Raw genomic sequence first — 26,837 nt, forward strand, 5'->3', positions numbered from 1 at the left:
CCTCCCAATCCCACTCAGCTCCTGCCTCCCTACCAACTGAGAAGAAAAGAAAAAGAAAACCCTCGACAGAAACTTGCAGGGTCAGGTGCACCTGCAGTGTCTCCAAGTCCTTCACCTCCATGTCAGAGTTCACCGTCCAGTCTCCTGTGGTCATGCCTGGCCATTACACTGATTGAGGTTTCTCATTCTTTCAAAGGTGTTTGTCTTCGCCATGTTTTTGTCATTGTATATGTTTTTCTCCAGGTTCTACTCATTTCATTCTGTATCAGTTCATCAAAGTCTTCTAGGTGTCTTTGAAACCATCTCCCTCCACATCTCTGACAGCGTGAAGGTATTCCATTGTATTTATATACCATTCCCCAAATTATGGTCACCCTCTCCAATGTTCATTTTTTGCCACCTTAAAGAGCTAAAAATATTTTTGTATATCCTTGGAGTTTGTTTTGTTTAGATCTAATCTCTGCCTTAATCTACCTCTCATTAATCTTTCCTGCTCCACTTGCCCTATTTCCCTGGTGAGTGAGATATTTTTTTGAACCCAATTCTCCGTGTGTGTATACTCTTCCTTTCTTTGACCAGGTCAGACGAGAGGAACGTTCAAATGTCAGTCAACTTTCCCTCTACACTCTCATCAACTGTACAGATCAGGGATAGGCAAAGTATGGCTGAGTCAACCAAATCCACCTGCTTTCCACATTCCTAAATACAACGAAGCTTTCTGGTTGCACAAAAACAGGCCCCCAGCTTTCCTGGCTGCAGCTTGTGGACCTCTGTTATAGATGTTTATTTATGCATCATGATTATAAGATTCTCCCTAACCTTTTCTTCCCCTTCTCCACCCCCTCTTTCAGCATATAAATACTGACCCCCTCTGCCTGCTCTCATCTTTACCCAATTTTTACTTGGATGGACCTAGGATTTCACAAGCACAGTACCTCTTCCAACAAAACCAATTCCAGCCTTTCTTATCCTGACTGATTCTTGTTCATGTTTTCTTATCAGCCCTCCACAGGGGTCCACACATTATCCTAGGGGAGTACCATGCCACAGTGTGTGCCTCTTAATTGTCTGACATGACCAGCGCATGTCCTTTCCCTAATGTTTTTATTCTGCTTATCCTATACAATATTCCACTGGAAACATGCTGTAGCTTCCTTGCTGGGCCTTCATACAAGCAAGACCATCTCCCCTCTATGACACCATGGTTTTCGCATGGCAGTCATACTTTCTGCAGAAGCTTGGCATGAGATGATAAAAGCACTATGCCACCTCCCCACAGCAATCCAGCCTCCTCTTAAAAGGCAGCACAACGTGTGGGCCCAGCACTGGACTTGCAATCAGAGACCCATCAGAGGCTGCGTCCTACATGCTCGGGTACTGCCAGAGGTAATGGTGTTTGCAGGTGCTCGTGGGACAGCAAATGCTGCTGCTGCCGCTCTCACTATCCTGGGCTTCAGTGCACGGGATCAGAGGAAACCCTGGATGAGACTACAGACCTCAGGAGTTACTGCAACTGTGGGATCAGCAGACAGATACCTTTTTGCCCTATCTCCCAAAACTGGGAATGCATGTGGACGTGAAGGAGCCAGATAGACTGGTGGTGTGAGCAGAGCAGGATGACTCTAAGAGCCGACTGACCTTTGCCTCCCATGTCACAGTAACTATCCAGCAGACATTTCGGCCTTCTGGCTTGACCCTTGTGACCATCTTTGCAGGCACCAAGCCACTACTATTTCTAGAAACATGGTATGAGCATGGCTACAACCACCTGAGGGAGCTACAACTCTGTGTCCATCAGCTAATTGATCAGGTGAAAAGAAGAGGACTAATAGTTCTGAGGAATGATGATAACACTGTCCAGGAAGCGTTGTAGAGTCCACTGCTCAGATTGCCATCCTCATCCTCAACGCTGTGGCACAAAGGCAACACTGCAAGAGTTTCTTGGGGGCCAAGACGCTGGTGTAAAGTGTTTTCCTGTGCAGCCCCTTCTTTTCATATCCCACTTGCTTGGTGCCTTCCTCATATCACAACCCCTCTGTCTTCCTGAATTTTGGGAAAAAAAATCAAGGCTATATCTATGCCAAAGTGTGTGCTCATATGCAGGTGCTGTCACACACCCACATAGACTTTCTCTCTGTGGTTCTAAGGCTTGCCAACAAAAAGCTCTTTCTCTGATTTGGAGATTTCCCACCTGGCCTTTAATAGGTCTCATGGTCCTTGGGTGCTCCAAGCTTCTTTGAGTTCTAGTGATCAAGTAGAGAAGGTCTTTCTCCACCCCCTTATATTCTTTTTTTCTGTGCTTATGTCCCATGTGATTAATGTCCATGAACAGGTCACCCCCATCCCACTGCTATCTAGTAGTGTGGCCTTCACTGAATTGTTTGTGAATTTAAACAAGGGGGAAGGTCTTGGGACACCAAGGAATGAGATTTTTTTCTACAACAAATATTTTCTGATATATGTATTATCCTTCACATACGAAATGGCATTTGCCTGTATCTAAGAGTGGCTGAAAAGACTAATGCACTGAGTCTGTGTAGATTTTTGTGATAACTATGGGGGCATTTGGGAGGTGGGACCAGCCTGCTCTCAGGAACGCAACTGCTGTTAGTCACACCCAGAGAACCCTCTGGTGCGGCAGGGAGAAGTTAAGGGCATGATGGCAGTTAAAAGCAATAAATTTTCTTCCCTTTTTCTCTTTTCCTCAGAGTGCTACTTAAATCACTAAATTTTATTTAAGATGTAGTAAACATTTTTTTCGTGGGACCGAGGTTCAATTCTCTGCATGGATTTTCTAGTGAAATAAAAGCTTTTCTAGTAAAAACAAATCAACCAAACCCTCAACAACAATAAGCAATCCTACCAAAAACCAAATTGCACTCAAATCCTTCCTTGATGTATGACTCTGGGCCTCTAATTCTCAGGACTCGAGGGCCTTTGAGGGCTCCCCCTTCCCAATCCTTGTTCTCTTGTGACTTTCTGTGAGTTCTAGGCCCAGCTCATTTTGTACCCACGACTCTAGTTCACAACATAGGGACTAAGAGGGCATGGAGTCATAGAGCCAGTCCAGATAAGAGGCATTCATTTTTCATCTCCTCGGTTTTCCATTTTTGCATTTTGACGAGGTGTCTCTGCCAAGCTTCTCGGCCAGATGCAGTCGGCACAGAGCCATGTGCAAACAGAAGGCCCTGACGCTGTTCGTCCTCCTCAGGGAATACTTCAAGCACTTGGATGGGCACTGGACAGTGTTCATGGCAGGTGGACTTATCTCCTTCCTGGCGGGTGGCAGGCTGTCCCACTATTTAGAAAGTGAGCTTCTGGAGTACCTCTGGATCCCCAACTCTCAGTCCAGACTTTGCACATTAAGTGCTTCATAAATGCTGACCATTAATGTGCCAGTGCACAAACAGTCCCTTTCCTCAAGGGGCTCCCATTCTAATGGGGAGCATCAACATGAAAATCAGTGGGACCACATAAGATATATACAGAGTAGATGGAAAGTATTTTAAATAAGTTTATATGAATTTGGCATATGCATGGAAGAAATCCTGATGGAAGAGAGCCTTGAAGGGGTAGGAGGACTAATAAGAAAAAAGAAATTGGGGAAACTGCAAAGCCTCACCCCTAAAACGAAGGCTGTCCGCATGGCAGCTGGCAAGTCTGGAGAACTGAAGGTTGAGGGCTTCCCACGGGTTCCACAGCAAGTATCGGGGGTGGCTTCACTTGACTCTCCCCTTGAAACATTCTTTAAACCCTGGGTGTCCTCAGCAGCAGAGTTCAATTCAGCTGGAGATATCATCTGTGGATAAAAGAGAACAAAAGGGCAAAACAACCCACATGGAAACTGTTCATAAGAAAAAAGAAAACAAGCCTGCCCCACCTAAGAATCTTTTCAAGTTAAACAACAGACATTGCTATGGAAATGTAAACACACACAGATCATCTGTATCTGGGAAGGTAAGCGATCCTAAAGCCTCAGGATTTCCTATTCCTATATTCCCTTCCTATTACAGGGAGAAGAAACTTTTGCAGCCTAAATCACTTTGTGGTGCTTTCTTTGTCTCCTCAGGGCTCAGGTCAGTGCCTGCCAAATAGAACTGCTTAGCTAATAAATGCTTCTGGACTTAACAAACCAATACCTTTATTAAATGCCTACTGTGTGCTGTAGGAGACCACAGGCTAACATGAAGTTCCACTAAGACAGCTTCCAGGAGCACGGGCTCTCGGTTAGGGCCTGGTTCCACTCTGGCTCCTCCAACTGGGCAGTCCTGTTCTTTCCCCCATCCTTGGAGGGTTCTTTGACTTCCATGTCCTCCTGCAGGCCGGTCCTTGACTGGCCTCCTCCCACCCCAAGCTCCTGGAAACCTCTCCTGTGTCTCCTCTTTATTTGCTTCATACAACTCTTCTACATTCCTACACACTCATGCTTTGGCCCTTGTTACTTAGTTCTTCAGTCATGTCTGACTCTTCCTGACCCTGTGGACCAGAGCACGCCCATACTATGAGGTTCTCTTGGAAAAGATACTTGAATAGTTTGCCATTTCCTTCTCCAGTTGATTAAGGCAGAAGCTTGCCCAGGTTTGCCCAGTTAGTAAGTATCAAGGTTGGGTTTGAACTCAGGTCCTTCTGACTCCAGGCCTGGAACTCTATCCACTGTGTACCTGGCTTCCCTAGTTTAGTTGGGGCTTAAGGGAAGCCAGGAAGGTCAGTAGGCAGATAGGAGGAGAGCACTGTAGGCACGGGGGACAGCCAGAGAGAATGCCCAGAGTCAACAGATGGAGGGTCTTGTTCATGGAACAGCCAGGAGTCCAGCATCACTGGACCCAAGAGCATGTGGTGGTAAGTAAGGTATAAGACTGAAGATGTAGGAGTAGGCTGGACTACGAAAGCTCTGAATGCCAAACAGAACATTTTGTATTTGATCCTGGAGGCAACAGGGAGCCACTGGAGTTTACTGAGTTGGGGGTGACATGGCTGGATCAGCGCTTTAGGAAAACAGTTTAGTGGCTGAATGGAAGATCGACTGTGATGGGGAGAGACCTGAGGCTAGCAGGCCCCCCAATAGCTACTATAGTGTCTGAGGTCAGATCTGAACACAGCTCCTTCTGATTCCAAGCCCAGAGCTCTATACACCACTGTGTCACCGAGCTGCTTCTGATTCTGAATCAGAGGACCTGGGTTCAAATCCTGGCTCTGACATATGCTGTCTATGTGAACTTGGGCAGGCTATTTAATGTCTCTTGGCTTATTTCCTCATGTGACAAAGGAAAGACCAGTCAGTGTGGATTAGATGATTTCTGAGGTCCTGTCAGGCCCTCAATCCCATGCCCTCCAATGCGAACACTTACGGACTTACTTCCAGAGTTTGGCTAGTCCCAGGTACTGAATCTCCACCAGGATGGGCCACCAGCCTCAGATTGGGTGACCTTGAGAGAATACTAGATGGACTCATCGAGGACTAGGGAAAAAAATGAATGAAAATTAGGTGTTGTGTTCTCCAGATGACACCAAACAAGCCTAAATATGAAGAGAAAACAAAGCCAAACTAAGCAAACCACAAGGCAGGAGCACTGGGGTCTGAGTCTCTTTTTTCCTGTCTCCAGAAGGAGACAAGGTCACTAGCCACACCCAGAGCGTCCCAAGAACTTTACCTGTTAGGAAGGTTTGTCTGCCTGGCATCAGCTCCCCTGTGAGATTCCTCCATTCTGTGACCCTCCAGTCCATTCCCAGAGGAGCCATTGTGGTGTATACCACATGCTCTAGCCCCTGATAACCCATTATCATTAGAGAATCTAGAATGAGAATCTAGAATTGAGACAATCTCAGTTTTAGAGCTGGAAGGAAGCTGTGAAGCTGTCTGGTATCCACCCTCTTATCTCAGAGATGAGGAAAATGAGGTGCAGGGAAGGGAGGGGAGCTGGCCAAGGTCACAGAGGCCATCAGAGGTAGGATCTGAACCTGGTCATAGACCCCAAAGTCAGGGACCTCTCCCCTGTTCTAGGCTGAGTCTCTTTCCGATTTTCTATTCTTTTGTTGTTTTGTGGACCCCTTGATCCCTAACTGGGCAGTAACTACACTATCTGCTTCTGGTCTAAGGGACAAAGTCAAGAACAAGCAGCAGTGCCAGGCACTAGTGACATAGAGAATGGAGAAATGAAATTATTAAACAGACTGCCTAAACTCCAAACTGTTTAAATGTCTTGTTGTGGAAGATAATTTGTATCCCGACTCTTTTCTTGGCAGAGGCACCATACCTCAGGTGCCATGTTTTACTGGACTGGTGTTTTAGTTAAGAGAGGGTTTGATGGGGGTGGGGGGTTCTGGTAGTTGGCATCATTATTTCTAAAAAGCATCACATCAAACATGTGGAGAAGTTGGGCATGAGAACCCTGCTCAGCATCGAGACAAACAAATGAAAAGTCCACATTCTAGAGATGCGCTCACTGCACGCAATAATCCATACCTGGGACCCCTCAACCGCTGGAAAACTGTTCCAAAGCAGGCTAGCGCCCCCTGATTGGGGCCAGGGGGACTTCTTCTGTTCTTCAAAAGCTTCTTTTTCTTTCTTCTTTAAAGCAACCTGTTCATCTTTAAATAAGAATGCCTTTTTCATAAAATGTGCAAAAAAATGAAATGTGGTACATTTATCGGACAAAGAACAATCCTAAGTAACTTTCCTAAAGATCTCCAATCTGCATCAAAACTTTTTGATTTAATGAGGAGGCACAAACTCAGGAGAGAGTCAGGGGGTTTATTGCCCTAATTGTGCAGTTTCTTTTATTGATGCTTATTCAAGATAATGGTGATATTTAATTTTCCCCCAATTGTTCCCATCTATTATCCCAAATGATCAAGGAGTGGGGCTGTGAAGATTAATTAAATAGTGTAGTTAGCAGAATAAATACATACATGTTCAAAGAAAAATTAGGATGCAAGAGACCATGACATCAGAACTAGACCTAAATCAAGATGAAACACTGGATGAAGCACAGTGCAGGCTTCTAATGGCTAGCGCCTCTTTGCTCACTGCCCTGACAGTCATGGATCAATCAGCCTGGGAAATTGGTTCCCATTTTGGGTGACTTCCAAAGTAATATGCACCGGCAGCACATGGAAGCAGAGCACGGCTCAGCAAACTGGTCTAAGGGGACGTTTCCAGGGTTAAGCTTGTGCACACGGACAAAGACAAACATGCCTGGTGCTTTCTCACCAGGGTGTCCAGGAAGCACAAGGGCTTTTTCAAACATACTTTTAAAAAAGTGTAACTATGATACAAAAAAGGAGTTAACAGTCATTTACAGAGAGCCCATTTTATTTTACAATTGTACATATCCTATGGTACTGTGATGAGTGAAATTTCTACTCCAATAAATAGTATTTAATCACCAAACTGTGATGCAGCCACACCCTTTCTTCCCAGTTCTCCTCTGTTCCTCCCAGTTCTATCAATCACCCATCCATTCCAGCTCTGGCTCTCTCCTCTGTCCCTCCCCCTTCCCCACCGGCCAGCTAAGGCTTTCTCAGACTTCTTTTCCCAAGCTTCCTGATCTAGCAGGGCTATTAAGAGACTCAGGGGTATTAAAGATGCATGGGGGATTGAGGTCTGTGCATAAGCCTCCGGATAAGGCCCACAGGCCCAGCCAGACTTGAGCAGTTTGGCAGCTGTCTCCTCAGCTGGCCTAGAGCTAGCTCAACTGGAGCTGTGGGGAGTCTGGAGGCTAAACAAGCCAGATGGTTGAGGCTCACCTCTGGCTTTAGGTGCATCAGCAGAGTGTAGGAACTCAGAGCATAAAATGTCCCAACACAGAATCTTTATCTTCCCCCTGAAACCACCTCCCCTTACCCCAACTCGCCTGTTCCCAGAGTCACCCCTGCCTCCAGCCTCTTCCCTTGTCTCCAAGCAGTTATGCAATCTGCGCATTTTCTCTGCACACCATCCTTCCTGTCCCTTTCTCTCTGAATGCACTTCAGAAATGCTGGCTGACTGGCCTCTCCAAGGCCTCAGCCCTCTTCAGTTGATCAAAGCCATCTCCCTAAAACATGAGTCTGGCCATGTCACTCCCCCTCCTCTTCAAAAACAAGCCACATCTAAGCTGGACCTTTCAAGCCCTTCCCCACAGGGTTCCTGCCTCCCTTCCAGTGACTTCTAGGTCACACCAGCCATATCTCAGGCCCACAAGGTTTCTCCTCCTTTCTTCTACTTCTTAGAACCCCTGGCTTCCTTCAGTGCTTGGTTTTGGGGCCTCTTCCTATGGGAAGCCTTTCCTGAACAGTGTTCTCTCCACTTATCTTATACATCTTACGTCCTCCAGTAGAATCTAAGCTCCCTAAGGGCGAGAACTGTTTGTTTACTTTTATCTGTGCCAGTATGATGCCTTCCAAATAGAGGGGACTGGATGGATGCTTGTTGAATTGTTACAGGAAGATTTTTTTTAACCATACTCCAAAATTTAGTTTGCTTAGCCAATTGACAATATTAAAATCACCAAAATTATAAATACAAGTTTAACAAAAATTACACAAAATATGTACCCAGTTCCTTCCTCCACTGGAATTTCTTTGCTTCCAACAAACTTTTCTCCCTCTCCCTCTCTCCCAGCGTACTGAACATATCCATTGGTTTCCATACAGACTTTCTAGGAAAAAGACAAAACAAAACAGAGCGATCTTACTTTTATGCACATTTGTAAAATCTGTGCCAGGAATGCTAACCCAGTCTTGTACATAACTTCAGGTATCCAGATTAATGACTGCCCATACGTGGAAGAGAAAAGCACAGCCTTGCTGTACACAGGTCCAATAATAATAACAGAAAAAAGTTACCTACATGGCAATTTTCTGTTCATATTGCTTAGATGTCTTCTGTTTTTTATTTAAAACAGAGTTATTTTCATCTGGAATAGGTGAAACATTTTCAGTTTTTTGAAGTAATCCCATAATGTTCTCGTCTTTTGGCTCATTAGGAAAACTGTTACAATGTAGGTTATTTTGACCTAGGAAAATAAAATGTATGTTTTAAAATGAATACTGGATTTCACTTCTCACATGCATGCCACATTTTCTATATGGCTGATATGTTTATGAATTTTGATTTTAAAACATTCTCTAATACAATCAGTGCCTAATTCTGTCCAAATAACTTGCAGTCTTTTGCATGACACTCCCATTCCACACAGAATAAATCCTCTGTTGTCACTGTTACATCATTTTCTTTTTCACATAGCAGCCACCTTAGAAGTTCAGGCCAGAAAGAAATGATTTCCACAGTCCCAAAGGACAGAGGAGCCAGAAAACTTAGAAAGTCCAGATGTTCCTCTTAATGTGTTAGAGGGAGGATGTGTGGATGACACGTACATTGAGGGGATTAGAGGGAAGAGGAGGAGAGGGAGGGTCAGGGAGAGATAAGACAGCGGGATGAGGAAGCTTTTTAAAGCTCCTGTCAGACAAGCTTCTTTGTCACAAGGCCTTGCTATTTATCAATACTTTGATTCTGCAGAACAGCCAAACCATGAACACTCAAATATAAGTACAAAAACAAAGCATTTCGGATTATCCATCCAACCTTTTACTTCTAGTTATGCTGGCCTGCTAAATGTAGAGATAATATAAGCTATGGCAATTTAATCTTAAGGCTATTAGTGCATGAAGGTAGAATTCTAATTCTGTAAATCTGAATACATTCTCTAAATTTCACTTCAAAAGGCTTCACAAAAATATCTTACGTTTTTCTTCTTTCTTTCCGTTCTCAATCTGTGAAATAGGTCTATTTCCTTGGCTGACAGCCATCAGAATCTGTTGGAGTTGTTCTCCTGTTAGACAAACCAAACTATTCCTTAGATCGTCAACCATGAGGTGTTTTTTCTGAGGTTTCTGTTTAAATACTGTAGACTGTTTGTAACTTTTAGTCCTCCGTGAGTCAGGGGTTTCAGCTGGAATCTTTCTCTGCACGCAAAGATGGTCATTATCTGTGTCTTCCTTTGAGAAGCTCGTAGTTGGTGAGAAAATCGTTCTACCTTTATCCCCTTTTGCCAAAGAAGTTTCAGAAGCAGTTCTATTTTTCTGTAAAAGGCTTTCATTCCTGCCATCAGTATTTTGTGTGGATTTAAGAACATGTCCAGTCTGTGGTGTTCTCAAAGGCTGTTTTGGAAGCTTGGCCTTATTTCCCATCTGTTAAAACATTGCAGTTATATTATGTGAAACGCAACATGAAATGAACTGCAACAAGCCGGAAGCTTTCCTGGCAATCAGTCCTCCAAGAGCAGTTCTTTATAGTATTTAGTTATATGATCTATAGACAACTTTCCTATTGGACACTGACTCTCCCCCCCACCCCGCAGTTAACTAAGCTTTTTATTGTGTTCACAAATACTGAAGGACTTACAATGGACACTGATTCCTAACCTGTAGACAGTTTCACTTAAAGGTGGCACCAACAGCAACAGATCAGCTGATTATCTAATTCTGGGGAAGTGGGAAAGAACCTGATTTTCAGGTGCCTCTAGGACATGTCCACTCAGCTGTCCCAAGCTGTCCCAGCTTGTCACCTTCTCCCAATCCCCGAAATGGGGGATACCACCATTCTTCCAATCCAGAAAAATGGAAACTGAAATCCTTTTGTATTCTTTCTCATCATATCCTTTTTTAAGGCATGAAGTGCTGGTTTTTGTATTTCCAAAATTTCTTTCTTCTCACTGGCAAAGCCCTAAGACTAGACTATTACTGCTCTACCCCTGGGTAACTGTGGTTAGGTTCTAGTCAAACTCTCTGCTTCTGTCTTTTTCTTTCAATTTATCTTGAACCAGAAACCATAATAGCTCCTTATCAAATCAAATCTGGCTCCACCTACCTTCCCAACGCACCCCCCCCCCCCCCCACCCCCCCCCCCCCCCCCCGCCATTCTCATATCTTGCAGCCCTGGTGTTCCCAAGCCTGGGTCTTTTGCTTCGGCAAATTTTCCTCAGTGCTTCCTGCAACACCCTATTCCTCCTTCCCCTCACTTTCATGCCCCAGTCTGTGCAGTTTTCTTGGCCTCCGTTGACCTTTCTCTTTCTACCCATGAACATCCTCCTGACCCTTCGGGACCTAATTTAAGCTTAACCTCCTCCAGAAATAAACCTAATAATCTTTGTGAGATAAGAACAAGAGAGTGATGAATTGATCCTAATTTGAACATTCAAGTCTTAGGCGTCCAGACGTCCTCCAGACAATTTCGACTCCAAGGCCGCTGACCCATCGGGACAGTGAAGGTTCTACCAAGCTGGGAAGTCTGAGGGCTGTGGGCTGCAGCTGCAGCAAAGGCAGGAAACAAAGACAAAACCAAGCTGGCCCCTGGCCCCAGGCTAGTGATGGAAGCAGAGGATGCTGAGAATAATACAGTATTTAGACCATTAAGAAATACTGCTTTTACTGCAGTGAGATCCTTATCAAGGAGTCAAAGCCCCTGGGTATAACTAATGGCACAAACCACTTCCAAGTGAATATTCTTGTTAAATAAATCAGAATGTATAAGGAGTTTCAAGGGAAGCAGAAGTCCCAAGGTTCTCCTTGGAGAGGCAAGAATAAGACTTGGTGGGAATGATTTTATCACGTATCCCAAAGCAAGAAGCAATATCATTTTGTGGAACCTGTGGTTAACTCATCTTACAAAATTCCACTGAAGAAATCGCTGCAACTTGTGCACCAGTAATCTGCTGCAAAGAACCAAGGGGCAGAGACATTCTCCAAGGCACTGTACAAGATTCTCCAATCCAAATCAACACATAGAGTATATGCTGCGGATATCGTATCAACCCAAGGAGCAAGGGGGGATGGGAAGAGGTGGGGAATGAAAAACTATGTTGGAAAATATGGTTCAAGGCTAACTGATAACCTCATGGCTTTTTCAGTTGTTGATCTACTTGATACTTGGGGAGCTCTGCCCTCACTCTTGGATCCTCTCTCCTCCCTTGACTTCTGTGATGCTGCCCTTTCAAAGTCTTCTTTTTACCAGTTTCCTTCTGTGTCTCCTTTGCTAGATCATCACGTCCAACCTGCCCCCAAAGATGGTCATCCCTGAGGACTCTGTCATGGGGCCGCCTCCACTGGTGACCTAAACAGCTCTCAGGGATTCAATCATCATCTCAACAGAAATGACTCAGTCCTGTTTCACTATCTGCTGGACATTAAATAGGAATAATTTTCTTTTCCCCTGAAATCATCCTCCCTCCAAATACCCTCATTTCTGTGTTGGGTACCACCATCCTCCTAGTCCCTCAAGTTTGCAGTCTCCCCTTCTCCTACCACGTCCTGCCGATGGCCTCCCTATCCTGGGTCCATGCTCTTCTCTTCCTTCAAACAATCTCTTCTCTATTTCAGACCCTGTTCACCTCTCAACCGGACCACTGCAACAGCCTAATTAACTGGATTCCCTGCCCTCATGTCCAATCTCTTCTCCGCAAAGCTGCCAAACTGATATTCCCTAAAAAACAGATCTATGTGTATCAGTAAGCACTCCAACATACACAGGGGGGCCTGCTATCACAGGTTCTTAGATCTGCATTCATAAAAGGAAAGCAACTTTCAAGGGATTAACAATCACTTTAATCAAGCATACATATCATTCCTTTAACCAAGTACATATATCATTCAGTTAGTTCAGGGAGTGAGCACCCTGAATTTCAAAGAAAATACAGAGAAATCAAAAGATAAACAGACATGCTTCCTCTGCCTGAATTCAACAGACAATGGGACCCCCGCTGTCTGAACGTAGTTACCAGAGAGAAACACGACACCTGGAGGACTCCTTAGTAGCTTCCCAGAGTCCTCATCTGGCACTCAAACCATCTTGCAAAAAAGTAAGCCCCAAAGTAAAACCTTAACTCAGACTATTTATACCCTTTTTAGAGCCAGAGGGCATCCCAACCCTAGAGAACCAATGCCTCATTAACAAAGGGTTTGGTCCTTTCCACAAATCTTTCCTAATCAAATTCCCCATGAATGGGTGGGGAAGATCTTTAATCACACTGAAATAATGAACAATTATTAAGTACATATGCTGTTTCTAGTTAAAGAAATTCTTGCTTTTGTACTTTACTCCTTGATTGGTAAAGGCAAGATTCCATCAGAGGCACTTGATTAGACTAAAACAAAAACAGCACAAGCTCCTGTTGTGATTGCCACCGCACTACGTCACTTGGGCATTCAAAAATCTTCAGTGGCTCCTATCACTTCTAGGAGATAATACCAAATCCTTAGCCGAGTGTTTAAAGCAACTATAACAAGGCTGATCTGACTTAGTCAAACAAGGTGCAGGTGATGAACAATGGGAAATGGACGAAGGAAAAAAATATGGACTATGAGTATCGTTATCGTTCTATAACAGACGAAAAGCCAGGGAACTATGCTGGTATCTACAGACTGTTAGAGACCCAGGGGAAGGCTTCTAGCATATCAGTAGGTCACTCCATCTAGAATTCTTGGGAGGAAGTGGACATAAATCACACAAAATGAGAAGACAAGAATGGGCTACAATATGCAGTACTCAAGGGGGTACTCACATTAATGGCTCCATTTATGGGAGTGAAGCAACTAACTGGAAATCAATTAATTACCTAGAACTTTCAACTAGAATTTTTTTCTGGCTGCAATCTACCTTATGTTTTAAAAAGTAAATTTGATGAATGCCTTTTGTTTGTAACCCCAATGAGTTCTATTTTGCAACAACATGCTGAATCTTTCTGGAAGTGTATGCAGCATTTCCTATCCATAATCCTCCATTTGTACATGGAAACACATACTGTATTCTAAGAGGAAAGAGACAATGACCAAATAGAAGGCATGAAAAGGATCTTACAGGGGAGGAGTCACATTTGTGATATGGTTTCAGATCTGTAGACATTTAACTCAATATCCTGACAATAGGGATTATTTCAACTTTTGTACCTGGTATCTATCACTCGAAGGAGTGCTTGGAATTAGTAGTCGCTAGATAAAATACTTGCTAATTGATGCCTTCTAAAGTTACATTTACAGGATTATATATAGAAAATTCATGTTGAGAATGATGAAACTGGGGGAATGGAAGATCCTGAGTCATGAAATATAAAACTATGGAGGAATTTTTTATTTAAGAAGCCTGGAAAATGAATGAACAGATGCAGTAAAGACTTCTTATAGGATGGGGAGACAGGGGAAGGATTTCCTGAGTAAACTCAACATTGAAAAGTTTTACTTTTTTCTAATCCCAAACCTACCCAGTATATTGAGAAATTTTAAAGGCTTACAATTTATCTGGATTCGAATTATTTTTACCCCACCTTGGAAGTACTAAAAACAATTAAGTTACTCTTAAAACCAGATTTTTTTTTTTGCTTAGTATTCATGTAGCCTTCTTTCACCCTTTTTTTCTTTCCCATTTTACTGATCGACTTTGGCTACCAATCAACTTTTAAGTTATAAATTGACTACACAACTGGGTGCTTCGAGCTCTTGGGACTGAGAGAATCAAGAGCACAGCAGAGAAGTCAGGGACCAGGCAATACTGATATGAAAGGCACAGGCACCTCATTACCGAATTTCCTAAGTGGAAAGGGACAGGAATCATTTGGGAGATTTTTCTCAATCTGTGAAAATCTCTCAAGTACAAGACCTCTAGGCAAATGAAAAGTCTGGAAGCAGAAACGACCCTTGCATTAAACCTCACAGCCCCGCTCTAAAATGGCCCAAGGCCTTAACCACATTTTCACTTCAGCCCATTACCAGGAAAAACTTCTAATAACAATGACAATAATTGAACATACCTGTATTTCACAAAAAGGACCAAGCATTTTGGAAATACTAGGGTGTCAGACCCCCAGATGACACTTGTCAAATGCATAGCACTAGTTCAATATCATTACAATGCTGCTTTTCAGGATCCGTTATATTATCTGCATAAGCTGTTTCTATCTTTATGTTACTATACACATAGTGACAAGGGGTACAACACAGAGGCAGAAGAATCAAGAGGACTTGGTTTTGAATCATGCCTCTAACCCTCATGGCCTGTGTGATCATTTGCCTCTTCTGTAAAAATCACAATTAAATGAACTGTGCTCAGAACTGTGCCTCAGTTTACCTGATTTTGACTAACAGCATGCTGTTACTGAAGTTCATTTATATTTGAGCAAAGCATCTTCTGCTATTTTGTAGAGAAGAGGGAGTGATGCGCCTGAAACAGTCAGAACCCAAACTGGGCAAGTGGCTGATAATGCCTCAGTTCTTGTCAGAGGGTCTCCAGTGCAGAGTCCCTGGGATCCGAGTTCCTAAGACTTTTATCAACTACATGGTTGGAATCCCAGCTGGCATGCTCACTCAGTGTGCAGGGGACACTAAGCTAAGAGAAATGGTATGGAGGATGACAGAGTATCAGGCTCAACCTAAGGAAATAAAATTCCACAGGGTATAACTAAGAAGTCTTAGGCTTTCCTAAGTAAAACAAAGAGAAGACGTGTCTGAAAGAGCTGGGAATTCTGCAGAAGTACTAGGGTGGAGCAGCCTGGAACAACCCTCTTCTAGAAGAGCAGGGGGCTGGCCTTCTGTACATGGCCTAGTCATGCTGACTAGGCACAAGATTTTCTTCTGGGTGTTGTGCCAGGCCTAGAGGCCTGAGGGCTACCCGAGTCTTCCCTTACCTCTGTCGGAGGTCTTTGGTTGGCCAAACCAGATGCTCGTATGAGAGAAAGGACGTTCCAGAGTCGAACAAGGGTTGAGCTTTATTTCAGGGTCTAGTTACAAGTGCAGGGGAATTCTTCCTTAGGAGGGAGCGAAGAATCTCCCAAGGAGGCAAAGATCTTACAATAAGAGATTGGAAGTAGAAGTATAAGTGGGGAGAGAGGGGGAGGGGAGAGAGGAGAGAGGAAAAGCGGAGCCTTGTTGTCCTCACACGTGGCCCCTCGGCCCAAGAGAACTTTCAGGCTTTCCTGATCCTACTTAAACTCTCCAGCCGCATAGTTTGCATCTGAATACCGTGCTGTTAGATAACAATGGTGTGGCCAGATCCGGGACAATCTCGAGGGCGGGAGAGCTCTCTCCCATCTCGTTTCTCACGGGAAGAGGCGGAAATACACGAGATAGCTCGGTTCACCTCGATTCCCAGTCGTTTCCTGGGGGGTCTCGTGAGAACTCTAAGATTTAGAAGTTCCCACCTTTACCCGCCCGAGACTGTCCACATGGAATTGAGCTTCCATCCCCAGCAGTGTTGCTCTTTTGTTTCAAAAAGACACCAAGTGAAGTCCAAGCCATGTGAAGCTTGGCTGAGGGATCTGGGCGTGCCTAGCCCTGAGGAGAGAAGATTCGAGAAGGGGACAGGATTTGTGCTTTCAAGAGCTATTCCGATAAAGAGAGTTTCTATTTCTTTTGTTTGGCCCCAGAGGGCAGAGTCAGGGGCAAAGGGAAAAATGTACATTTGGTCATTGGACTTTTACAAAAGTGGAATAGTCTGTCTTGACAGAATAGGGGCTGTGCCTCAGTACTTGTTGACGACATCCTAGTTGTTCCAAGCAGCTCTGAAATTCGGAGTTTATATACTCACAAATGAGGTAGATCTATGAAGTACCATGGCTGAGCTGAGCACATGTTTTATGCAGTCAGTCATATGTTCTTCAACACATATTCACTTAAATGTGCACCCACAGTGCACATCAATTGAGTGACCAAGAGGTATTTATTTAGTGCTTATCATGTGCCATATACTACAGAGAAAGAGGAAAATTCAATAGTTCCTGACCATATGCATATACAGGTATATACAGCACATAAATACATATACTACATTGTACACTCACTCACTCTCTCTCTCTCTCTCTCTCTCTCCCCCTCTCCCCAGGCAGGGGGTGGGGTGAAGCAATAGATGGACCACAGGACCTGAGTCAGGAAAACTTGGCTTCAAATGTCAGAAACTTACTAGTTATGTGACCCTGGGCAAGTCTTTTAACTTCTGTCTACCTCAGTTTCCTCAACTGTAAAATGGAAATCGTAATAGCACCTGCCTCCCAAAGGTTGTTGTGAGGATCAAATGAGATAATAACTGTAAAACACTTACCACAGTGCTTGGCACAATAAGAACAATCCATCTGCGTCTACATATCTACCTCTCTATCTGTCCATCTAGCCACCTAACAAATAAGTCAGTATCATGGTTGGGTGAAAATGGCAAAGATAAAGTTGTGTCCAGAGGGCTGCATGTGAAGAGGTACTGAAAATTACTTCCCAAGTGGGCAAAAGGGATCACAAAGAACTAGTTCTGGAAGAGAAGAGGTAAAATCTCAAGTTAACAAGCATTTAGTAAGCACCTACTGGGTGCCAGAAGTTGGCAGCAGGTCCAAAAAAAGGGAGGAAAAAGAGAAAGGGATAAGAGACCAAGAACAGAGCACTGACAAGTTCAAAGGGCCCGCTGTCTTAGGGAGAAGAGAAAGGAAGCTGAGTATCATGGGAAAGCAAAAGAGATTTGGTATTAGAGAATAAACAAAAACCTTTAATGAGAAAAGGAAAGAATGAAAATAAAGTTACTTACAAATAGGACCTAAAGTAAAAGCACACTTTTCTTTTAAAGAACTCCAGTAAAGTAATTTTCTTCCCTCACATCAGCCTGAAAGTACAGAAGCTGCCTTGATGACCTCTCAGGGCTCTTTAATCCTCTTACTCTTAATGTAAAATTTAAAGAAATGATTTCACTTGTCAGAGGCAAAGTAAATCTGCTTACCTTCATGGCAGTTTTTGGTTTACGTTCTATAAAAGAGAACGGAAAAAAATATTACTAACAAAAATATTAAGATACTGACACAGAAAGCATTTTCATCAAAATTAATTTAAAAATATTTTTTCAAGGTAGAAATCTTAGCATAAAAAATATAACTGTAACTCCTCTTTGAGAAGTGGCTTCATTTCTACAGTTATCTAAGTAAGCATTATTTAACATTAGGGCTTATAAAGCAGGTTAGCTAAAGAATACAATTCCCTGACAAAAGAAGCTGAAATCCTAACATCATGTGCAGACTTGAAAGGAAAAAAAGGGACTATCATTAGGTAAGATGATAATTTTCTCGAAGTCACGGAAGGCTATTTTTGCATTATTGTCCATCTTTGTCACTTTTCCAGTAATGAGGTTATACGAGTCTAAACACAGGAAAGGTCAGAAAATTCCATGGGACAGGATATATAATATATTGACTATCTATGACTGAGAAATGACTTTACCAACAGAAAGGCTTGACCAAAATAATTCTCTATATTATCTTATTATAACATAAATCAAAGGTAGAAAATGCATATGACAGTTCAGCAGCAAGTGTGATCATAAGATAATACACACCAAGATGCCTAAAATTCAATAAATCTCTTCATGCAACAACATAAACGTGAAATTAAATTTCATTTGTTACTCTTCAGGAAACAGGAAGATATCCTACTCCCAAAGCTAATGAATACATTTCATAAACCATATTAAATGCTATAAATTCATAAATATTAACGGTAAAATAAATCAGTACAGTCTAAAACTTCATTTAAAAGCAAATTCTCAAGCACTGAGGAGCATTACTAGCATTTTAAAAGCAGAAATGTAAATGAGTTATAATCCAGGCTAGATTTAATAAAAGCAAAACAGTACAAAGATAATAAAAAGGCATTCATTTAAAATCCAACGTATACAGGCTTTTTTGTTTTGTACATATATTTGGATAAGTCTCTAGAATATTAAATAAACATAAATCAAACATAGATAAAAGCACCGTACCACATGCAGCCAATATTAGCTTTCTTTTCCCATCCGATAATTCTGTTTCAAGCTTTAATCCATCCCTAAGAAAACAGAAAATTGTTCAGTATTACTTATTTTTAAGGAACAGTGAACCCTTACAGTGGAATAAATTTACCTACCAAATACTCTAATCCAAATGATGAAAAGTATGTTTGTAATTTGAATTAACACAAAATTACTGTAAATACCAACCAAATCACGCTGCTTTAGACTCTTAAAGAATTTTAATCTAGCAAATACTTTTAAGAGTTTTACAACAAAGGATTAAATGTCATGACAAAATTTTCATGACACTTCTCAGTGAACTTGACTTGATTTGTAAACTACATCTAGTCTGTAAATGGTTCTTTTATTGTTATTAATTGTAAGAAATTAATGTAAGCCACTGATGTAAGCACTGCTTATCTCCCAGAAAATGCCCTTTATTTAGTAGCCAATGCCACTTGAAAGAGACATAGCCAGGTCTTATCTCTGTTAGGATAGTTCTGTCATTCAGGAAGGGCCAGGTCCGGTGCCAGGCGCAGTCACACAAACTGATCCTGATCACTTTGCATAATGCCTGGCACCCAGTAGGTGCTCAGTAAATGTTTACTGACTGAATGAATGACAACAGTGCTTTTTATTTATTTTCTTTTTTTTCCCGTATAGACAAAGTGGAAGGGGAGTATTTAGTCTCCATATCCCAGAACCCAACATAATGAAGTAATATTATTTGACTTATTAAAATAAAAATACCCAATTGGAAATAAAGTGACAATCATTGGAATAAGATTTGATCATTTCACTAGAAAACATCACAATTCAGGTAAGATATGTCCTAGTCTTGAAGAGTGAAGCCTCAGTTCCAACACTCCCCAAGTAGGTGGCCATGGGCGCATCACCTCCACCAAGCCATCTCCTCACACATCGAGTGTGGATAATGGGGAAAGGGTGTGGCAAACCTGAAAGCACTAAAGAAATGTCCTTCTTTATTTGTAGAAACAAAGATTCAGCCCCTATGGATCCATCAGTGGGGACAAAATACACACTGACCTGAAACAGAAGGATCTGGAAGAGTAAGAAGATGAGATGGACAGAGTTGCTGCACTCAAGGGTCAGACAGGATGCTTTACTATTTAGCAAGACCTAAAGCTGTAACTGGGGCTGCTAGGGGGAGCCACAGTGCACAGAGCGCTAGGCCTGTAGTCAGAAAGATCTCAGTTCAAATTTAGCTTCAAATACTCACTAGCTGTGTGACCCTAGGCAAGTCATTTACTCCTGTTTGCCTCAGTTTCCTCATCTGTAAAATGAGCTCAAAAAAGACATGCAAACCCAGTATCTCTGCCAAGAAAACCCCAAATGGGGTTATAAAGGGACAGACATGACTGAACAACAAAACTTTATGTGAGGAACTTTTACCAAAGAGAATAACCACAATAGAAAGATGGGAGTAGACTCCTCTTCGTTTTTAATGCCTTTGCTGCCACAGTGCACCTCCTCCACTGGGACAGTTCACCAAGTACTCAGGAACTCTTATCACTTGACATCCTCATTCATTTGGAAGGAAGTGCCTTAAGTGACTACTATGTGCCTGGCACTGTGGTCCATGCTTTACATATATCATCCCATTTAACCCACAATAACCCTGTTATGATGCTCATTTTACAGATGATACTGGGGCAGACAGAGGTTACGAGTGTCTGAGAATGGATCTGAACTCAGGTCTTCTCGACCCCAGGTGCAGGGCTCTACCTTCTGTCCCACTGAGCTACCTCAGACACCTCTATGGAGGATCTCTCTGCTGCTCCAGAGGTATTTCTATTAATGATTCTGTGGGTCAGCTCTTCCCCAGCATCCGCTCACCTTCTCTGATACGCCTCTTTCGGGATCTTTCCTACTGCTAAGTCCCAGTGAGTTTGGGGCAGAAGGGCAGTCAGGAAGACCCAATCTCAAAGCCAGCCTCTCACACTTGCTGAGTGACTGGGGTGAATGGAGAGTCTGAATCTTTGTTTTCCTCATCTGCAAAATGGGAGAATAACAAGGACCCACCTCATGTGGGGATTGACGTAGGCAATAAAAAGCCAAGTTGTTCATATTATTCGACAAGTTAAATAGATTAGAAAATAAGGCATATTTTTCTTGCTGCTCTCCAGTGATGTCTGGACAAACTGAGCAGAGCTGCTCCTAAGGGGGCTTGCGATGCTTCTTTTTCCACTATTTAGAAACCCAGTTTGTTTCCTCACTTGCCTTCTACCTGCCCCACCCCACTTGGGCTTTCGTGAGAAAGTTGCTGTGCTTGGAGACAAGGATTAGGATTCTTCCTCAAAAGGGCAGTGAACCACAGGGTTTGGGGTGGGTTTTTGATTCTTTGTAAGCAGACCATCGTCATTTTCCTTAATTTTTCTTGATCTTAGAAGTAAACAGATTTTGAGAAACACTCAGTGACAGATGAACAGCACGGCTGTTCTAGGAAACGCAGGCTTTTTTCTTTTTGCAGAAATGGTTGGGAAATGAGCAGCATTTCTGCTGGCCTAGTTCTCAGCACATGTTTTTGTCTGTTGTAGATGAAACAGTCCTTGGTCAATGTCTCTGAGTCTTCTATTCCGATGAAAATGGTTTACTCTTACTAACCAAAGCTGGGAAACTCCCAAAGAAACAGCCACATGCGGTCAGTCTAGGCCTCGCCTTTTCCCTTTGAAACAAGACCTGGGTAGGAAATGAAGGAAACCCAGGGTGATGGCTTCACAAAGGGTGACAGGGGGAAGGGACAAGGGACTGGCACCATCAGTGAGGAGGAAGAACAGGGTTCAACACTTGATGTTCTCCTGGTGATGCCATATTGCTATGAAGCATGGAACACCTCAATCTCTGAAGGATCAAAATGGGTGACAACTCAATGAACAATGGAAAGCTACACAGAGGGGGTCATGTATTAAGAAAGGCGTTATCAAGGGGGACCAGACAACATGGTCGATGTCCCAGGAGAAGGGATAAGCAGCCGGTCCAAGGGAGGCCCTCAGAGGGAAGGACCACCAGACGGCGGTAGACAGACCCACATCCACAAGGAGACCAACTGAGCATCTCTTCCTCAGCGGGCTACTTCACCGGAAGGTCCCGGAGGCTGCCCAACAAGGCGCCAGCGCACGTGATACAATGACAGTTTGGTGAAGGGAGAGCCCTGGAGACGGGTACAGCGCTGACGCCCACCCCTGCTCTCCACCTGGAGACCTGCTCTCCCTCCCTTGCAGCCTCTCTCCTCCCCAGACGCGCCCGCTGACCTCCCACCCGGCCAGACACCAGCTCGTCTGTTGGCGGCCTCCCGACGCCCCCTCCCCCACATTCCAGCTCCTCGGACCCCACGCGCCCCGCTTCACGGCGTCTCCACAGGGGCTGGGGCGCCCCTCAAACGACTCCGTTACTTCTCAAACCGCCTAAAGTACATCCGGCCCACACCGCGTGGTCACGTCTCGGGCGGAGAAGATCGGGAACACGCGTGGGGGGTCCACGGGGCGGACGCTCACCAGCCACGCCATCCCGGGCAAGGCGCCTGCCTTTACGGTAACTAAAAACATTAAAATGCACCCAAAACAGGTGACAGCAAAGCGGCCTCGAGCCATGCGGACCGTAAGCGCTAAAGCCAGGGCTGAGCCCGGCCTGGAGTCCGGGAGGCCCGAGCTCAAATCCAGCCTCAAACGCCTCCGGGCAAGGCGCTCGCCAACCCTGCCTCAGTTTCCTCCGCTGTACAATCGCAGCGGCGCGCAGCTCCGGGGGCCCCGCCTACAGCGCGGAGTCGGCACGTGACACCCCTTCTTCCCCTCCCGTCCCTCTCAGGAGCCCCTGGGAGTCTCCGCAGGCGCGGCCCTGGCCTGGGCCCCGCCGCTCCTCGAGGGAGGGCCGACGTCAGGGCCGGGCCGGCACGGGGCGCTGCCGGGGGTCTCCCCGGCCCCTGCCCTCCATCCCGATCGGAGCCCCCTCGGTCCTGACCTCACAAACACCCTCCGCGCCTCCGCGCCCGGCTCTTCAGGCCCCGCTAAGTCCCGACCCGGCCCCTCGTCTCGGCCGCGCAGCGGAGGCAGCACCCGGCACACGGGGGGCGCTCCGTCCAGGACGCGAGGCCTGCCCCCAACGCCCCCGGGGCGGGGCAGAGATACAGGGTGGGCGCTCGGTCACGTGCGCTCCCCCCTCCCCCCCCCGAGGGCGGGGCGGGGCAAGGGCGCCCCCCCCCCCCCGCCTGCCCTGGGGGATGACGGGAGCCTCGCTCCGAACGCGGCCCCGGCCCACCCGGCCCGGACGCCGAGGGTTCTTTTTCGGTTCCTCGGGGAGAAGCCGGGCCCCCTCCGCTTACCCCAGGTTCATGGTTCCCCGAGGGCACGAGCCCCGGCCTCTCCCCGCACGTCGGGTGGCTATCCAGCCGCAGGTGCCCCTTTCCGCTCCCCGGATAGCGTCCCGGTCGCCACCACCTCCCAGGAAGCGCCGCAGGCACGGGCTGCCGGTCCCCGGGCTCGGAGCCAATCAGAGTCGACGACACTCGGGGGTGCTCAGGCAGCGAGGGGGCGGTGCGCGGCGCGGACGCTGGCCACGCCCCACATTGGGGCCCGCCCCCACGATCTAGCCCCGCCTCCCGAGCCTCCTCCTGGAACCCGGCCTTGCGCTGCCTGGGCTGCGGTTGTTCCCTCGGGGCCAAGGCTCCGCGACGCAGGCTGTGGGCTGGGTGCCGGGCGCCGTGGCAGGCGCGGCGGGTACCGGGACAGAATGAGCACGGGCCCAGCCCGCCGGGAGCCCGCTTCGTCCGGAAGGAGACGGCCCGCTTCCGCCGCGCTCTTTGGGCGTCCGCCGGCCCGGAGCGCCCTCCGCGGGGCACGGCCTGGGGCCCGCTCCCCTTCTCGGGACCGCCCCGGAGCTCGAGCTCGGGACTGAGCTGGCGGTGCGTGCGGCCGGCGGCCTGCACCCCCTAGGGAGGCCAGGGGGCGTCTCCGTGGGGCCCCCTCGTGAACCCTCCCCCCGCCGTCCTCCGTGGGGCCCCCTCGTGAACCCTCCCCCCGGCCGTCCTCCGTGGGGCCCCCTCGTGAACCCTCCCCCCGGTCGTCCTCCGTGGCCCCCTCCCGGCCGTCCTCCGTGGGGCCCCCTCGTGAACCCTCCCCCCGGCCGTCCTCCGTGGGGCCCCCTCGTGAACCCTCCCCCCGGCCGTCCTCCGTGGGGCCCCCTCGTGAACCCTACCCCCGGCCGTCCTCCGTGGGGCCCCCTCGTGAACCCTCCCCCCGGCCGTCCTCCGTGGGGCCCCCTCGTGAACCCTCCCCCCGCCGTCCTCCGTGGGGCCCCCTCGTGAACCCTCCCCCCGGCCGTCCTCCGTGGGGCCCCCTCGTGAACCCTCCCCCCGGTCGTCCTCCGTGGCCCCCTCCCGGCCGTCCTCCGTGGGGCCCCCTCGTGAACCCTCCCCCCGGCCGTCCTCCGTGGGGCTCCCTCGTGAACCCTCCCCCCGGCCGTCCTCCGGGGCCCCCCCAGGCCGTCCTCTGTGGGGCCCCCTTGTGAACCCCCCCCGGCCGTCCTCCGTGGGGCTCCCTCCTGAACCCTCCCCCCGGCCGTCCTCCGTGGGGCCCCCTTGTGAACCCCCCCCGGCCGTCCTCCGTGGGGCTCCCTCCTGAACCCTCCCCCCGGCCGTCCTCGGTGGGGCTGCCTCGTGAACCCCCCCCGGCCGTCCTCCGGGGCCCCCCCAGGCCGTCCTCCGTGGGGCCGCCCCGGGTGCCCGACCTCTGCCGTTCGGGACGTGGCCCCCCATGGGTGTCTCCAAGCCCCCCCCAGACCCCGTCTCAGTGGTTATTTCCCATTTATCCCAAGGGCTTGCTTACCTGTCGCTGAGATCCAGGCACCGCGCCTTTGCCTCTCCTTAGCCCCGCATGCCCGGCAGGCTCGTCGGAATGTTTCTTGACTGACTACCATAAGAGCTCAGTGCGGGACAGCTGCGCCCGTGAAACCGAAGAAGACAAGCCCTGACACCTTCTCTTAGGGGGGCTTCTGCCGACCGGGGGATGGAAGGACATGGACGGACATCCTCCGGGCAGGAGAGGGCCGGCTGGGACCCGGGGCCAGGCTTCACCCTGACCGCAGACAGCCTGGCCGCGGGGCCCTGCGGGTTGCTCTGCCTCCGCCCGACTCCTCTCTCCTCCGTGACCTGGGGAGGGTAGGAGCCCCCGAAGGCGCCCAGCGAGGCTGTGGTGACGAAGGAGGGGGTACCTGAAAGCGCTGTAGCCACGCCCCCGGGATCCCTGCCGATCTCGGATCGATTGTAGGGCCTGCGTGGTTGCCTGTCCCGAGACCGCCCTCAGACCTGCGCTGGCCTTTGCTGGGGGTGCGCGGGTCAGCAGCCGGAGCCGCCTGAACCCATCAGGATGGCTGCACGGGGGGTGTGTGAGGACCTGGGCAGGTGCTCCCCTGGGGGGAGGTACCCCCATTCAGTGTAAGCGGTGGCCAGGGACTGGCCCCTGCAATGAGGCCCCAGGCTGGGAGGGCTCGGAGGAGCCCCTAGGAAGGGCTTGTGTGGTCAGTGTGGGACCTTCACAGTGCCCGAGGTCTGAGGGTCGGGGAAGGGACCGCCTGTAACCCGGCCGTTCCCTTGGTCCTAAGCCAGTGGGAGGGAGGAAAAATCCAACTGGTTTCTACGGGTTGGATGCTTTTTAAAGACGAACGAGGCCTAATCTTACTCAGTTATCTTGTTCTACATGACACAATCTGGAGAGTACAAACTTTGGAGTTGGAAGATTTGGATTTGAATCTTGGGTTTACCCCCAGGATTCCAATCCTTCTGTGACTCCCTCGGTAACTTGACAAGTCCCTTCTGGGGACATGATTAAAGACTTTTGAGGGAAGAGACTCTTTGCACATTCAGTGCCTAGCACATAGCAAGGAAGTGCATAGGAAGCCTCACTGATTAATTGATTAACTCCCTGGGACTCAGTCTCCTTGACTGTGAATGATGGACTTGGCTTCCATCATCTCCAAGGGCCGTTCTGGCTTGGAATCTGGTGATTTCCCATGATTATGGCAGCTCAGTTTTCTCTTCTAGATGGCACCCCCCCCCACTGCCCAAACCTGTGTTAAGCAGCCACTTGTGGGTGCTGCTGCATCAAGCATTGTTAAGGAGATGTCTTCCCTGACTCTCTTCAAGCAGACAATGGCACATATTGTCACAAATAAGAATGACACCTAGGACACCTCCCAAAAACACAGTTCAGTTAAGCGCATTGTTCATAAGTAGTGGTGGGAAAGATCCCAACAGGAGAATTGAAACAATTTTTTCAAAAAAGACAGAGTCTCCCTATCTTGCTTATTTGAGAAATGCAGTGGTCCCACGCAGGCTGGGTCCCACTTCTGATAGTACTTGAGCTTTCTGTCCTGGGCTGGTTTGTTCCTCCTTAGGCAGTCTGATATTCTCTCCCCCACCCATGGGGTCACCACTTTGGTACCAGACGGTGCAGAGTCCTGATTACTTTTGCTTACTGCATCAACCAGCCTTCCCTTCGCTCTCTAGTAGCTGGGATTCCATCCAACCCAGGGCAATTCTGGGAGGCATCTTTAGGAAGAGCAAGAAAAGTGAGTGAGGAACGAATAAAAAGCTAACGTTATGTAACACTTTAGTGTTTGCAAAGCGTTTTACAATATCTCACTTTATGCTCACAACAACCCTAGGAAATAGGAGTTGTTATTGTCCCCATTTTACAGATGAGGAAACTGAGGCAGAATGAGGTTAAGTGACTTGCTCAAGGTCGCGCAGGGTCTGGATTTGAACTCAGGACTTCCTCATTCCCCGTCCAACACTATCTACAATGCCATTTGGCTTACTCAAAAAAGAAAGCAGAGAGAAGAAACAATGGGTTTAATCTTGGGCTAATTATTTAAAATCTCAGAGCTTCAGTTCCCTCATCTGTAAAACTAGGGCATTAGAATGGACAGATTAAGATTATTTCTTAAGCCTTATAGTTCTGCCGTACATGGTAGTGCCACATTCTACCACACTTACTAGACAGAGTGAGAGAGAAGTTTTTTAGTGAACAAGATCTGTGAAGTGAGATTAGAGCTGCTGGAGAGT

The 26,837-nt window shown here is 47.0% G+C and overlaps 1 protein-coding gene and 1 long non-coding RNA gene across 7 annotated transcripts in view; one reads left to right on the top strand and one right to left on the bottom strand.

Moving 5' to 3' along the window:
• Positions 1–23,299, bottom strand: part of CCDC66 (coiled-coil domain containing 66) — a 43,967-nt gene extending 20,668 nt beyond the window's left edge. For 2 of the 6 annotated variants that reach the window (XM_072599022.1, XM_072599020.1), the window contains exons 1-9: positions 23,100–23,299; positions 18,752–18,816; positions 17,720–17,745; positions 9,723–10,167; positions 8,828–8,993; positions 8,533–8,636; positions 6,464–6,588; positions 5,357–5,458; positions 3,623–3,799 (exon numbers count right to left, since the gene is read on the bottom strand). In XM_072599022.1, the coding sequence (XP_072455123.1) occupies positions 3,623–3,799; positions 5,357–5,458; positions 6,464–6,588; positions 8,533–8,636; positions 8,828–8,993; positions 9,723–10,167; positions 17,720–17,745; positions 18,752–18,816; positions 23,100–23,110 (1,221 nt within the window). In that variant the 5' untranslated portion in view covers positions 23,111–23,299. Of the gene's footprint in view, positions 1–3,622; positions 3,800–5,356; positions 5,459–6,463; positions 6,589–8,532; positions 8,637–8,827; positions 8,994–9,722; positions 10,168–17,719; positions 17,746–18,751; positions 18,817–22,738; positions 22,959–23,099 lie in introns of those variants that run through there. The other 4 variants (XM_072599021.1, XM_072599023.1, XM_072599025.1 and 1 more) reach the window with 4 other exon arrangements.
• Positions 21,268–26,837, top strand: part of LOC140497719 (uncharacterized) — a 47,074-nt gene continuing 41,504 nt past the window's right edge. Inside the window, exon 1 of the long non-coding RNA XR_011964831.1 lies at positions 21,268–22,312. This is a non-coding gene — a long non-coding RNA (uncharacterized lncRNA). The remainder of the gene's footprint in view (positions 22,313–26,837) is intronic.

The sequence above is a fragment of the Notamacropus eugenii genome, chromosome 3, assembly GCF_028372415.1.
Source record: "Notamacropus eugenii isolate mMacEug1 chromosome 3, mMacEug1.pri_v2, whole genome shotgun sequence".
Classification (NCBI taxonomy): domain Eukaryota; kingdom Metazoa; phylum Chordata; class Mammalia; order Diprotodontia; family Macropodidae; genus Notamacropus; species Notamacropus eugenii.